Source organism: Oryzias latipes, chromosome 16 (assembly GCF_053564925.1).
Source record: "Oryzias latipes strain Hd-rR chromosome 16, Olatipes_Hd-rR_3.1".
NCBI lineage: Eukaryota > Metazoa > Chordata > Actinopteri > Beloniformes > Adrianichthyidae > Oryzias > Oryzias latipes.
Window position 1 is genome coordinate 21,910,872 of NC_136252.1, and position 15,798 is coordinate 21,926,669.

The window sequence follows — 15,798 nt, forward strand, 5'->3', positions numbered from 1 at the left end:
ATTTTTTTGTCTAAACCGACGATATAATAAAGTATAACCGCAATTCCTTACAGAAATATTCACACACTAGAACTTTTTTTTTTTTTGCAGTTATGAGTGAAAAACATTCTTCCAATGGTTTTTTCCAATAAGTGAGTTCTGACTTTCCCTGGAGTGCCACTTCCACACAACGTACCCCACAGCCGAAAACAAAAGCACAAAATGCAACGTCAAGCACATTGCATGATGTAAATCACATGTCATCACTATGTCTCTTTGGGCAAACACTCAGCCACAAAGTCCACCTCATCTGTCCATCTGTTTTCTTTCAGTCCTTTTAGCATTTTAGGCTGAGTATGAATACACAAATTATTTCTTTCAGGTCTAATTTTTTAATAAATCATTTTAAGAATTGCAAAAATACAAGAGATACAAAATTCAAATGTCAACTAAAACACTAAAAAAACATTAGTTCAAGTTTGAATTGAATTTTTAGATGAATTATCTCACTAGCTTTCTAGTGGATAGTCCTGAATTAGAGACAGAATTAAACTGTTAAAAAAAGTATGCAAAAGCTTTTTCTTTAACCATTGTTACCCAGTATTTATCACAGAGATACAAACAATAAAAGAAGGCACATTTAATTTAAAAAGTAGTCTTAACAATAGTCAAGTAGCAACCTATTTTCCAATACTGACAAACTATTTAAAACTTAACTTTTCACAGCTTTCTTTTTTGTTTTAAAAACACAAGTAAATCTCCAAACACATTTTTTTAAAGGAACAAAAACTTTTTTCAAATTTTGGTTTAAAAAAGTGCCACCTTTGGTTTAAGACCCATTCCAATAAAAATCATTTTTTGGGTGTTTTTATTGTGGTATTTTTCTGATGATGGTGGACATACAGTATATAAAGAAAATGCAGCTAAAAATTGCATCTCTGAGTAAATCTTTATTCAAATTATTGTGAATCTGGAGCACCTACGTCACAGCTCCAAGTTTGAAAAACCTTGTAGCTGTGACGTAGGTGCTACAGTAGGATGACCACAAGTTTCCTGCTCTGCTCCATTCCACTGCACCAACATCAACAATGTTATGTTGGGGTTGTAAGGGGCTTTGCTCAGAGGCAAACTTCTGCTCTGCAAAAATATGTCCTAAAAAGACACAGGTTTTATGATTTTTGCTAAAAACGGCATAATTGCAATAATCACAATTGAAAGACACTTGGATTTTTGTCTACAATTGCATATGTTTGGGTCATGTTCTCTTTTTAGAGGTTCCAGAGAAATCTGAAGGTTTCGCAGTTAATTTTGTGGTGCAGGGAGAGGTTTCATCGCTGACCACTCAAAACTCTGCCATCACTTCCTAACGTGGCTATTTTAGTAAAGTCAAGGGGTTAATTTAGCAATTTAAAGATAGTACTTTTGGAGAGTGGCATATTGAAGACCATGTTAACTGTCAAAAGTGCTCAACACGTGCTGCTGATGATGTGGTCAGTTTGTTGTTTGTTTCTTGTCGACATGTTTTCCAGTCACAATAAAAAGATACAGAAACAGCAGTTGTAGAAGCTCAAAGTTCCAAAAACATGCTCACAGCAATGGCGTATCTGGTGATGTTTCGCCTCTCGCACTCCTCCAGAGCGTCTGGAAGCTCATCTTCATCATGGGATTCTCCGTCTGTCACCACAATCATCACCTTGGTGGCACCCTCCCGCCCTCCACGCTCAGCACTAAACGCTTCTGTGCTGCAAAAACACACAAAACTCACACCTATAAATGTTTTTAATTATTTTTTGGTCAAACTTTCATTTTCTGAAGTATAAAAGACTTAAATTCAGGTGAAAGAGATGGTTCAAAGGAAATTTCAGTCACTTAGGTTGCAAAATAAACCCTTTTGTTGAAATGACACCCTACTTAAATTGTTTTTCTTTCATTCCATTGAGCTTAATCTAAACGTATTTCAGTCACATCTGGACATCTTCCGATCTCATTAGTGACAAAAGTATCTCAGATGAGTCAAACGGGTCACTACATGCTGAGTTTGTGTGTCACTACACACATCTACCACATCTGTGAGTTTTCTTCCTGTTTGTGCTCAAATCCAGGGTCAGAATCCAAATGACAAACCAAAGCCCCACCCTGTTTGTCTGCAAGGAAGCTGCTCTCACAGGGATGTGCTTGAAGTGCTCACTGTGGTTGGTCAGCCTCAAAAACACACACTCACACATGCACAAAGGATGAGGGAGAGTAGTCACCGCCAGTGATCTCAGTCATTTTGAAGCCTAACTGCAGCCCTTGACTAAATATAACATTGGGGTCAGCCGCAAGAAACTTGTAGTTAAACACAACCACCCTCTCTGTGTAGCCTGCAAATTACATCCAGCATGAAGGAGGGGGGGGGGGGGGGACGCTGAACATTAGGGACAAGTTAAAGAAAAGGAAAATAAAAAAGACAGCAAAGAAATCAGTGCAAATAACACGAGAAGCATCAGAACAAGAACAGGAATGACACAAATCATCTGAAGAAATGCAATGGCAAATAGTTTAATTCAACACATTCAAGTAATGATATTAACTAAATGATCAAGGACAGAGTCACTGATGGATGCTGTGGATGAGAGACCAAGACAGAAAAGAAATAAATGGAAAAACTTACAGGAAAAAGAGATGAAAGAGCAATGAAAGTGACTTAGCTAATTGGGAGGCCTGCCTCTATTTACAACCCATTTAATGGAGTCACAGCAGTGTGGTAATGACAGCACAGTGGTCTGAGTATAAACTTTTATGTGACTGAGCCAAAGCTTCACAGACGAGTGGCGCAAAAAGAAATCCGGCAGTGATTCTAATTGTGGAACTTTAGTTCATGCTAATTAAATCGGGATCTGCTCTAAATTCAAGTGTTTTAGTCCGATTTAGAACAAGAACATTGTATTGACTAAGGCTAGATGTCAAAGTTCCAGTGAAAATGTTTGAACTTGAGGTCAAAAGGATGATTTTTTTCCTTTGCCGTTTGGCTGCTCTCTTTTAGGGGTCGCCACATTGAGTAATCAAACGCCCTTTTATCCTCCTAATCTGTTTTTTCAATCCAAATATGACACACCAAGTACCTTCCTCTCAAGTTTCTCTGATCATTTTAGCTGTAACTTCAATTTCTATCACTCGGTTCTTTGCTCTGCTCTTGTCCTCTTCATCTTCTCCACCACCAGAGTCATCCTTAACACCACCATCCATTCATGTCTGGCTATACCCTCCCCAGACTCGACTTTTACTGAGTTCTTTAAGAACAGAGTCAGCACAAGATGTAATCAACTTGTGTTCTTCTACTTTTATGTCACTCAATGCTCCTCTATTTTCTGGAAAAAAGTGAATCTCTGCTATTGCACATTTTTCTTGTCCACCACCATCTGTCTTTTTGTTCTGAACAACAAACCTCCCCATCACTTCCTCATCACCTCTGTTTCTATCACCCACTTGTCTCTTAAAGTCTGTAATCACCACCCTCTCCTGTCCAGAGATGCGCTGGATCACCTCATCCATGTTTCTCCAAAATTTCTTCTCCTCATGCTAAAATCCTACCTGTGGGGGCAGAACCACTGATAACAACATCATACATGTAAGTCCTGGCCTCAGACTCATTACCCTAGATGACATTCTTAACCTCCAGAACATTCCTAGCAATCTCTCCTTTCAGGATCACTCATTTGTTCCTCTTTCTATCCACACCTTTATAAAACGGCTTGAACTTGCCATGCTCCTCTTCATTTCATCAACCAACTCTAGTTTTCCCTGTCAAATTCTCCACATTCATATTTCCTAAAGTCGTGTCTTTCGTTTTCTCTCTATTTTTTATACACCATGTAAATTTGTTGTCTAATTTTGACTTTTAACTTTATTCTATTTATTTTTATTTCCTTTATTATTTCTTCTTCAAATTTTTCTATTGTCCTTTTTTAACTTATCCTGACATGAGAGATGCCAAAGAAAAATTCCGATGTACCGCATGTGCAAACGGCAATAAAACTTGAATCTTGAATCTTGTATCTATTCCTTCAAACACGCTTTCTTCATCTCCTTTTTCAACTGGTAGCTGTCCCTGAAGATCAACAGCACCATGGAGAGGCAGTTGCTGTCAACTTGAGTCACAACCAATCTGGTATGACAGTTCCGTTTGTAATCGGCATGACTGATTTGTTTTTTGTTTTAAGTCTGATTCCCTTGCAGACTTCGCATTTACCAGACTGCCATTAAACACACTTGTACATGCTCCCCTTCTTGTCAAAATATATATCTTAATTAGAGTTAAGCTGCAACTGTTTATAGTTTAACAAAACATTTGAAAAGTAGCAGACATGCACTGTGTGAGTAAAGTTCACACTCCAAGAGTGCACTGAACATGCTTCTGGGTGTATTTTCACAGCTGCCAGAAAACCACTTGGCTGACCAGGTTGTGCCACACCTGCAGGCTTTGCTGAGCCAGCAGCCAACCAGGCCAGCTCAGCTACTTTTAGATTTTTGTACCCCGTATCTCCTTGGTGTCAACAGCTGTATCAGCCCACCCGTGCATGTGTGTGTGTGTGTGTCATTAGGACTGGTGCAGCTTATCCTGATTTGATTGTAATCTAAGCTGTTAGCTTTGCTAATTAGCTCTTTTAATAAAAATGCATTTTGTATCGGTCAATATTTAAATAGAAACATATGTATTTTAAGCTAAATATATTTCAAATGTTGCACTAGGAAGTCTTTTTGTGCAGAGAAAAAAATGAAGGTTAAGGTGATAGTGTTGACTGCACTTCCCTTCACGTGTGTTTAGTAAGCCACAGCTGTATCCTTTTAAAGGTTCCATTTCCAGCCACTGCTTTTCAAAGTCTGTTTAAAAGTTCCTCTAAAACTGGTCCACCTTTCACCTTTAAATGTACCAGAAAAGAGGAATTCTCCAATTACCCGTGTGGCTGTGTGCTTGGGCTCTCTGTGCGTACAGAAGCAGAACATTGCTCCAAGACACATATCCCAAAATACTAGATGGCTGCACAAAAGGTTTTGGTGTGATGTGCTGGTATACCAAATTTTACTTTGAAATCAATTATCATTAAATTTAATTCCGACATATATGAAGCCATTTCCTAAGGCTTGAATACCAGTTTGCAATTTTCACAAAACTCATATTGTTAGAAGTAGTCTTTTTTTGGCCACATTAAACTGTCATTAAAAAAAACTGGAAAATGAAGGGCTCTTTAAGTATTCTTAGATGATAATAGAGATGTTGGATATTAAAATAAATATTTATTTCCGAAAAGAAGAAGGAAGGTTTATTTAAAGAGGAACTAAATTTGTGAAAAGCTCTGAAACTGAAACTTTTGTTATAACACTGAAAAGACTGTCTTCTGAAGATCAAACACATAAATACTGTAAGATAACTTGTTTATCAAAACTTAGCTGTATACTCTCATAAATACTAGGCTTAAATGCTAAAGAACAAAATGAAAAGAACAAACAAAGCAGATCATAATTGCCTCTGAAACCCAAACTTTCAAAGCAGTACAAAAACAGAACCCATTGAGGTGAAGCTACAGTGGAAGACAAACAAACACCCAAAAGGTAGTATTTTGAGCCTTCATGCAATATATTTTCAGCACCACTGCCTCGAAGAGACAGCAACAACTGGTGACATCAAATATTGGTTTTATTTGGCCTGGATTTGACCTTTGTGACCTTTAAAGAGCACGTCTTCTCTGAAAATACTTTGTGAAGGATAAACCCTAAAATTGGAGTACTGTACCTTTATTGATACTCAGTGGAAACCTTTTATTGTCCTTTTTTTTTTTAACCGAGTTGTATTTACATACATTTTGTTTACATTGACAGACCGATTTTCTACATAAACTTGTCAACATCCTGTCAAAAACCAGCTTATTTTGCATCTTTAAGGAGTCAAAAAGAGATTTCTGTGTCATTACTAAAATAGGTCTGTGTTCTCACTGAGTCCAGCTTATCTGTCCAAATGAGTAGAGTTTTCATAGAATTTAAAGAACTGGTCCTCTCCACTCAGACAGAGTTAAAAGTGGCAATTACGCATCCACTCATTGCTTGAGAGATGAGCACAAACACCACAGTTCCTGGACTTTATTAGGCATCTGTTTTTGAAAAAAAGGAAAACAATTCTATGTTTTTGAAAATAACTGTCTTATATTTGGAATGGACAATTAAAGGAAACTATAAAATCCGGCCACAAATCATTCAATCTGAGATTTTTATGTTTTGTCTGTAATCCTTCTCTCTAAATTTGTTACAGGTATTACTCAAGATACAAGTTTAACGTACGAGACTTTGGAAAGTGGTGAAGACTGTAGATGTTGGTGCTTTTCAATTACAAGTTTAACAAAACTGGTATCTACATCAGCAGCAACAGAGAACGTCTGGTTTCACTTTAAAGGCTGAGGTCTACATGTTAGTTTATCTAAAGTCACGAAACGATGCATTAAAGCTGGGAACAATGCTACACTGTTTTGTCCTGTCATCATCTGGAAGGCCACAATACAGCATCAGTGTACAGCTCACAAACACAAAGGGACGGAACCAGAAGCAAACAGACCTAATGCCATTGCAGCACATCTATATTTAGACAAACCGCGAAGAATCCTACTCCGCTTTCCAGTTAGTGGGCCAAATCTTTTCCATGTTTTAGAATGTAAAAGAAAAAAATCAACCAGTTTGAGTGGTTGACATGCCTACCAAGCCATTTGGATGGCACTTGCTGTTCGTGTCTCTCGTCCCTTTTGCCGGCTGATGTTCTTGGCGGCCTCCACCACTTTTTCTGTTGTCTGGTAGTCCTTCAAGGACCACTCGTGGACTGCTATTTCACCGTACTGAAGTATACCCACCTGAACATGCACAGTAGAAACATTTTTGAAACATAAAACACACTCATGCTTGCATACACATGTAAAACTGAGTATTTGTGACTTGTGTTTATAGGGTGAACTCGCTCTTTTAGTGTGTGTGTGTGTGTGTGTGTGGGGGGGGGGGGGGGGGGGGGTCTGTTCTCAAAGCAAACACTGCACTTGTCTTTGAATTTATTCACGAACCAGAGGTATTTCCTCTTCAACTCATATTGCCTGTCACTGCTGACTCCCGCCCCCCACTTTCATTGGTATTCAGTTGAGAATCCTTTCTGCTTTCCAGCTTTCCTTCCTCCAGCACTCATGTACCATTGATTATACTATGCCAATTTATTCTTGCCAAGATTGTTCTTTATATGTCCCTGTGGGCCTGTTTTCACTCGAAGGACTGGCTTGTCTTTCTGTCCAAAGCAACAGGGAGAAATTGCGGAGATTTAAGCAAACTCAAACCCACAAGTTTCCATTACCAATGTCAATAATACTCAAATCCAGTGCTAAAACACAAGAACTTTTTTTTACCTGCATCTGGTCCGAGCCTATGTGGAACTTGCTGAGGATGTTGCTGAGAAAGTTCTGGACTTCATACCAGGGGTAGATACTGTTGGAGCCATCCAGGACGATCACGATGTCCATGTAAGTGGCGCACCCTGCCACGAGTTTCAGAATATTTGTCGGTTAAAAAAGCCTCAGCTTCATGCGTCTTTGCCGCAGGGTGTGCTGGTATGTGTGTGCGAATGTGCGGCTACTTTTTGTAGTTGGAGAGATGGTCTTCCTCGGCTGGAGGTCATCACTAACCGATGCACAGATGCCAGTGCTGAACTTTGATGTACCGCACTCCTGGGACCAAAGAGGCGCGCATGCCTGCAGAACAGAGGCACATGCAAAGGCATCATTTTGACAGATAAAACCATTCAGGAAAAATTTAAAGCTAATTTAAAGACTGCCCTGTACACGTGTCAAACTCATAAAATGGCATGTCATTTTATGTGGCCCGCGAGAGCATAAACGTTTTTAATTTCTTAAAATAAAAATGAAAAATTGGTGTGTATTTATTCATATCTAGGGGGAATCGAACTAAAAATATTGGATTGGGCTACTATACATTGGGACTTAAACACTGTCCATATAATGTAACCTGACAGAATCAAATTTAAAAGGATTTATACTAGAGTAACAAGCAAACATGTTTTTTTATGCAACTGTAATTGTCACTTTAAAAAGTTATAATAAATACATACATAATCAGTTATTTAACATTAAGTAGCAGTTAAATTTATTTTTCATTACATTTAGTTACATGTATAAGTTAAGTCCTCCTTTGAGGACAGCCACTATGCTGAAGTTGCCCTTGGTGAAAATGAATTTGACAATCTTACCCTAGAAAATAACACAAGTTTTTTGATTTTCCCTAAAACTGCATTATCATAATTAAAAAACCGCAGGGAACGCTTTTAAAATAGATTAAAAGATAATCTGAGTGGAGCTTTAAGGGGTTTATCTGTCCTCCCAGAAGATGCAAAGATGGCTATCAGAGAGATCAGTGTGTTTAAGTGATGCATGTGCGCACTCACATATACCCACACAAGGTAACACCAAAAAGGAAACAAAAAGAAAACAAGTCATAAAAAAGAAAAAGTCATGGAAAAAAAAACAATTGTGTGGTTTTGAGGACAGAAAAATGAGGGAGAGGCAGAGAGAAGGAGACTATTGTTGACATGCTGGCAGTCACAGTTGTCATGAATGGTTTAACAGAGCTGGAACACAAGACCAGCAAAGCAATTTAAATCTGATTGTGCTAAACGTTTGGGTGGGTGACTAGCAGGGTTGAAGGGGCATCCTATAAAAATATTTTAGTCTTCAAAGCGTTTTCTCACTGAGAGGAAAGAATGAGAGAAGTGAGCGCAAAGGGGAGGAGTCAACGGGAGAATTTTATCCATGATCAGACAAAAGAGACAGTAAAAAGTGGGGTGAAATGGGGGTAGAAAAAGAAAGAAAGAGAAACATCCTGGTTTTTCTCGCCCTGTCATTATGGGAGGGTTTCTCCAGACAGGCGAGATGGAGAGAGAAACCACAGAGCGAGAAGATGGAGAAAAGTGAAAGAGTTGCTATGGTTTTTGATAGGTCTGTCATTAACAAAAAGCTGGAGACGCATTCCAATCCTGTTATAGACCTGACCGCCCGGGTTAACATAAACACACGCACACACTTGAACAAGCTCACAATGAAGTGGACTAAGATGGCAAACGTTTGTGAACTGTACATGACACCCGAGGCTGCACTGAAGTCCTGGCAGACATCAAACACTCAAAATTCACTCAGTCGCATACATGCACACCCAGAACAAACACTCCTCCCTCCATGTCTAAGCTTAAAGTCAAAGATAAAAAGGAAGCAGTTTGAACCATAAGCTACTCTTGGTTTTTAAAGTGTTGGTCCATTGGCTTTGCTGCACTTTTGCTGATAAAAATAGATCTCACTGAAAAAATATCAGACTTTTAATGGACTAAAACAAACACCTTAAGGATTTGGGACTCAGTCATGCTTACCAATTTCTTTAAAATGTACAAATCCTGCACATCAATCATTTAGCACTGACAAGGTGTTTGGGTGAGAACCATAACAAATAAGCTTAGATAGCCCTCTTAAAGTGGAAACATACTTATATAACACTTCACTACCTTTTTAGCAATTTACAGTGGCAACACTGGCATCAACTAATGACCACCAGGAGTAATGTGGGTTTCAGTGTCTTGCCCAAGGACACTTGGACACATAAACAGACAGGGCGGGAACCGAACCTGCAATCTTCCGATCAAAGCTTGACCGCTCTGCCTCTACGCCACAGACAGTGACTTTTTTCTTTACAGTGGAGCCGGTTAATCAAACAACCATGCATTTTGTGATACAAGGACCAAATTCACCATGAATGTACCTTAGGACCCTCTTCCCTTTCGGAGAAGCATAGCCCATATTTTTTGAGACTAGACATTGAATTTTTTTGGTACAACTAAGTGTATGGCAGCCATGTTTACAAATGGCTGCCGTTTTGTATTTGTCTTGTGGCAAACGGGCTTTTCTGAAAGAGGGGATCCTAAGATACATCCATGCCAAATTTGGTGCTTGTACCACAAAAAGCCCAGTTTGTCTGAAATATCAACCTAACCGGCTCCACTATTTGTAAAAACAGAGCCACACATTTAGTGGTTGTGCACAAACCTGCACAACACTGAATGTGGAATCTACTGTTAAGGTTGTGAGGTTCTGAGTTCCTTTTCTGTGGGTTTATTGTGTTTAGAACGTATTGATTGGGGTTCCAGTTGACATCTATCTTGATATTTTGTATCGCATTCAACCTGTGGCAGTAACTTAACGTTTCAGACTTCTAGCATTAAGTTTGGTTTTGTCTCTCATCTGCCTCCATTGTCTTGCATTTGGGCTCTCCACAAGTCCCAAAAGAAAGATTGAGATAACTTAAGTAAAATTCCAATGTTCATGAAACATGTGTTGCCTTCTTTTTTTTATCAGTAAGGCATTTGGACCCCATCATACAAGCAGCAGTGCCTCAGTTTGACTGCATCACTTGATATTTCTATATACAGTTTACCAATGTAAAATTTTGACTACTCTCATTAAGTTTTTCTTGACTTACAACTTTATTTTTTTAATTCACAAAGTGAATAACTAAAAAATGAAAGTTTTAGATGGTCCATATATTTTAAACAAGAAAAGAAATGTCAAGGATCTGAGAATAACATGTGGTCAAATCCACAAAGTAAACATTCCAACAGAACAGATTCTTTTGGGTTTTCTGTTCAAACAAAGACAACTACATCTCTTGAGGCGCCCCTCTCACCAGTGTAATGCCCCTGGAGCTAAATTTAAAGGCCTTTTTTGAAAGCTTGAAACTACCTACCAGGAAGCCATCGGGTGAGTCTGGTGTAAGAGTCATTCCCAGGTGAGAATTTTTAAGATTTTTGGAAACATTTTGAAGAGCAGTTTCTCCTAAGGTGGGTAGACAGAAAGAGTATCTTTAATTACAACATCTAAATCCGTTAAGACTAAATAAATGGTTACTCTCTTACCTAGACCAACTTTGCTGCAGTTTGAATTCCTCTCCTCTCCAACCACACATTTGTACACATCCCCTCTTCTGTTGTTGGGTGGGCCATCCCAGGGAGCACCAACTAGCATCCTTTAGCAAAGGGATTCAGCTATCAGAAATACTTCGTCTTGCCACTTTTGCCTGTAAGGATTTCTTCTGTTTTCTGGACTTTGTATTTTTTATGAATTTCATAAAATCCCTCACACACTTACAGTTTTTCTCCACCTGATTCATGCTGTAAGACTGAGAAGCCAAATAGTGCGTCCTCTGGACCGGTGAAGATGCGCGGATGGTTTCCATCAATGTTGAAACACTGACATAATTCTGGAAGACACAAAGCAGAAACTTACAAAGATGACAGAAAGAAAAGTCATGTGATATGTTGCATAGGCTAGGTGATCGAGCATTGAAGAAATTGCTTAAAATGTATTTTTAAAGACAATTAATGTTGAAAAAGAGGAACAAAATGATATAGGATGCAGATGGGATGTGGTCAGAGTAACCCAACATTGCTTTTGCAACTAAATAAAATCCTAATGCAACAACAAATATGTTGCGAGGCGATCTATCAACTGAACCCCTATGCACAGGTTGTAGGGAAAATACTAAAACCTTACTATCTTTGGTGTTAGCAACACCAACAATGGACACAGGTTAAAACAACAAAGTAAATATATCATATAAGTGTAAAATGTGCTTTTATTTTGGATTCCAACACCATGAAAACACTTCCACTTGTTTTTTAGATTTTCTTTTTTTTTTTTACAAGGTCACGCTTATTACCTAAAATTGATGCTTTTTGTAGGTCATATTACCACAAAAAGCAGTGTAATACAATGTTTTTTTGTTGTTATTAAATTTTAAAACAAAGATTGTTGTGATGTTAGATTTTAGATTAGAATTCTACAATTTTCTTGTGTTTTTCCGCGGTTCATCTGCATCATCACCTAAGGTTAAAAACCACCAGGGGACCTTTTAGTGCCATTTAGACAGAAGAGGAGCCTTGGACAGAGAGGAAGGGAAGCCAAAATGATAGATTAACAAAGTGACCTCTGAGGAAAAAAGGAATTCGGTGTGACGGGGAGAGAGGCAAAGAAGAGGGAAGGTAGAAAGCAAAGTCGGGAAGGGCGTGGGTAAGAAAAACTATCACATATAGTACGCCTCCTGTTGTAACACACAAGTCTACCCTTCATACACGGAGGGAGGAGTGGAGGAGGCTTAAAGAAGACATAAGCAAAGATCAGTGGAATGTCAATGCTGCAATCTAAACTGAAGAATGTGTCAGCAGGTTCAAGTGAAACACGCAACTTTTTTGAGTGAAGAAAAAGCAAAAAATTAAATGTTTTAAAATGCATTCCACATTTATAAATTCAATGATCTATATCTAATATAAAGGATGGATTCATGTACAGAATACAGATATAAAGACGTTCTAATTTATTTGGACTCTTGCGTTTATGTTAGTATCTATGAAACAAAGTTCTCATAATGAAACTGAACCACAGACAGTTTAGGGTCTGTGCTATTTGTAGGTTAATGTTAGGGTTGAAATAAATGGGGTCTGTGGCCTCCACTACAGTCCAGCACCACCCAGCAGCAATCTAGTGAAGCCTTGGTTCTCTGGTTGACAGTGAACACAGTCTGCAGGCTGAGAAGTAGAGAAGATGTAAGGTGAGCTGCAGTTTGTTTAGACATATTTTAATGCTTGGAGCTAAATCTACAGTCTCATCTGACACTTTATAAACATAAATTACTTTATCAAACGAAAACACTTGAAACAGTCATCCTGAGTTTGTCATAACATAAGAAAGGGTTCTAAGCAACATTGGTTGTAGACTTTTTTACAGTAGTTTCATCATTTTTTGATGAAACAAAAATGAATCTTTCAGTGACACATGCTAGCGCCATTGACTTTTAACAAAACAGTACTGCAAAGAAGTGTTAGAGCATTGTGGCACATTTTTCTTAAGTTTAGGCCTTAAAACACTTGTGATGGCCAATTTTAAATGTGTCAAAATTGATTTTGTACTGTGCGTTGTTTCAACTTTTAAAACAAAGGGCTACGTTAAAATGTTTAGTTAAAAATTATTTTTTTTAAACTATCTGGTATGAAGTTAAGCAGTTTTGCATCTTTAATAACTGGTCTAGAACAAAAAGAACATTACCAGATCACTGCTGTACTTGCGCCTCACACACATTCTACACACGGATGCACACAAATGCTCCTCCAGTCATGTCAGGGGGGATTCCATTTGGTTTGGAAAGGAAATTGGATATGTTCTCTGTTTCTTTTCTATCCTTTCTCATTTTTCTTTTTTCACTTTCACTTGCAGTTGTTTCTAGTGAGCACATTCAACTTCAATTAAAACTTTTCTTTGCAATATATCATTGCCTGCTTCACCAAAAAGCAGATATCAGGAGAAAAGCTCTTCTGTTATTTATTGGTGGAAGTCAAACTTTACTGATTAGTCTTTTGAGACTGGCTGGGTCTTTGAGCACTTTGCAAGACAACATTTCCTCTTGCAATTGGATGGCAGAATGTTGCATTTGCAGATGAAAACAGAATCACAAACACATCTTAAAACCTTTCATCTTCAAACTTTTATGCAATTAGTCACTCTCCACTGTTTGCACCCGCCATCCACAGTAAAAGCGGCTGCTGTAAAACTTTTTTTCCTTTTTGTGTGGTAAACTCTCCCAAACTCTGGTTCCAAGCTTTTCACCACAACAAGCCAAACCTCTGATAACAATTTCTGCCTCTGATTTTTCTCTTTTATCTCCCGTATTTACTCATTCTTTCACGAACCATTCCCGGCTTTATTTATTTTTGCCCTCACTTTTACAACAAACCAAAGGCTAGGCCGTGACTCTACATTTTGCTTCTCAACATCTGCAGTTTTCACAAAACGGCATCACCCTTCTCTGCTTTCTTGTCCTGTGTTACCTCTCTTGCTTCCAGTTTTTTGTTACTGGAGCTTATATATGACCCTGTTCCAGATACTCTCGAACCATTCATTGCCATAACAACTGGTGGCAAACATTTATCAAGCTAAAGTAAGTCCAGATTGCCTCAACCACATACTGGGCTCAGTCCACTACACTGCTGCTGCAACTGAATGGCTGCTTTTATACCGCATGTAGTCTACAAGTAGGGGAAAAAAAACAAACTTGGCTGCAGTGTTTTACTTATTATATGAATAAACAGACATTTTATTGTCTTTGGCAATCTGAGTGCACCCCAGTCACCAACTGCTACAAAAGTCCAAATGAGCAACATCCCCCACTAAAGCTGCAGCATACACACTGGGCATTTGACGCACGTTTAAGAACGAGCTAAACTCGGATTCTTGGAACCAAGTTTAGCCCATGGTGTTCACACTGGACAAGCAGGAAGGGGCTTCTTCTTCTTCTTTTTCTACTGCTTACATACACATGTCCACCCCTTATAGTTGGAAGAGGCTTGGCGCAAAATGCCAAATCATTGCAAGTCTTGCGATTTGGGCACAAAATGGAAACGATTCATAGGGTTCTTGTTATGGCAGATATGGATTACAGTTATGTCAGTAGAGTTGCCTTGGTTTATCTTTATTTGAAAAACAAATGCAGTTGTTGTCAGGCTCATCGCCATGTCTGTGTTTACAAGATAAACCAAATCTACCAAATCCAGGTCCCTGATTTGCCAAAATTTGACCAAAAACAGTTGCAAAAACTTGCATAGCTTTACACATAAACGTAAAAGTTTTGAATGTGGAAGCCCGAAACGTGAGTTTACATAGCCTTTTCTTTGGAAGTGGTCACTTGAACGCGCGTTACCAGGGGCGATATGGGCGTAGCTTCGGAGATGTCTTTTTAACTGTCTGTTTCTATCATAACTGACTCACTTTGTTCCTTTGTGCCTCTCCTCCTTCACAGACTTTCTCTCCATTATCTTGCTCTCATCTCTGTCACCCTCTCGTGGGGAGTGGGGGTGGGCGGTGGGGGAGAATGGCAGTAAATTTATGCCAGAGTTTAAAAGAAAAGAAAAAAAAAAAAGGGGAAAAATGAAGATCTCTGAAAGGAAAACATGGACTCTCTGGAAGACTGCTGGGGCACAACAGACGAGCACACCTGCATTTGACATCTTCGTAACACACGCGAGAGGACGGCTGGCCTCATCAGGAGAGCTCTGGTGAAACCATTAATACTCCCCTACACACTCCTGTGTAACACAAATCCACACACAGGCAACAAAACACCACAATTGTGCAAGTTAATGTAATAAATTAAAATGTACCATAAAAACGCGGCAAAAAATGTGGCAGGCAATGTCGCGACGTTTGCTAAAGCTGAACCTGTTTTTTAGAGTAGCCATTTGTCTTTCAGTCCTAGCAGCTTGTAGAGCCTCAATACTTCCTGCATTCCTCTTTCAATCCTCAGTTTTTAGAGTAGCAAGAGGCGGGCGTGCTTGATAATTCTCCAAGATGTATATCTGCAGATTAATTTCAGAATTTTTTTTATGATTCAGGCACTAAATTAGCATACTTCTAAATTGCACTGCAATCTCCCACTCTCATTCAATTTCATGGATGCATGCTATAATACAGCAGCTCACCCACTGCTTATCGGCCTCACAGTCGCTTATTTCTGGTAGACAACAATGGTCTTTTTCTTGACGTTTTTTTTTTTAGCTGAAACTGCTGAATGAGGTGTGTGAGTCTGCTATGCAACAGAAAACACAGTAGATGAGGGAAGCTGATGTTTATGCATCACTGGAAAAAACACACACACACACACACACATAAAAGCTAGACTTCAAGTGTGAGAGATGGAGCAGCTGATATAAAC

General features: G+C 38.8%; 1 protein-coding gene across 1 annotated transcript in view; it reads right to left on the minus strand.

Moving 5' to 3' along the window:
* itga10 (integrin, alpha 10) overlaps window positions 1-15,798 on the minus strand; it is a 30,393-nt gene that overhangs the window by 11,489 nt on the left and 3,106 nt on the right. The window contains exons 2-8 of the mRNA XM_004078154.5: window positions 11,187-11,298; window positions 10,955-11,064; window positions 10,786-10,874; window positions 7,619-7,733; window positions 7,392-7,519; window positions 6,706-6,854; window positions 1,571-1,721 (exon numbers count right to left, since the gene is read on the minus strand). Of these exons, the coding sequence (XP_004078202.1) occupies window positions 1,571-1,721; window positions 6,706-6,854; window positions 7,392-7,519; window positions 7,619-7,733; window positions 10,786-10,874; window positions 10,955-11,064; window positions 11,187-11,298 (854 nt within the window). The remainder of the gene's footprint in view (window positions 1-1,570; window positions 1,722-6,705; window positions 6,855-7,391; window positions 7,520-7,618; window positions 7,734-10,785; window positions 10,875-10,954; window positions 11,065-11,186; window positions 11,299-15,798) is intronic.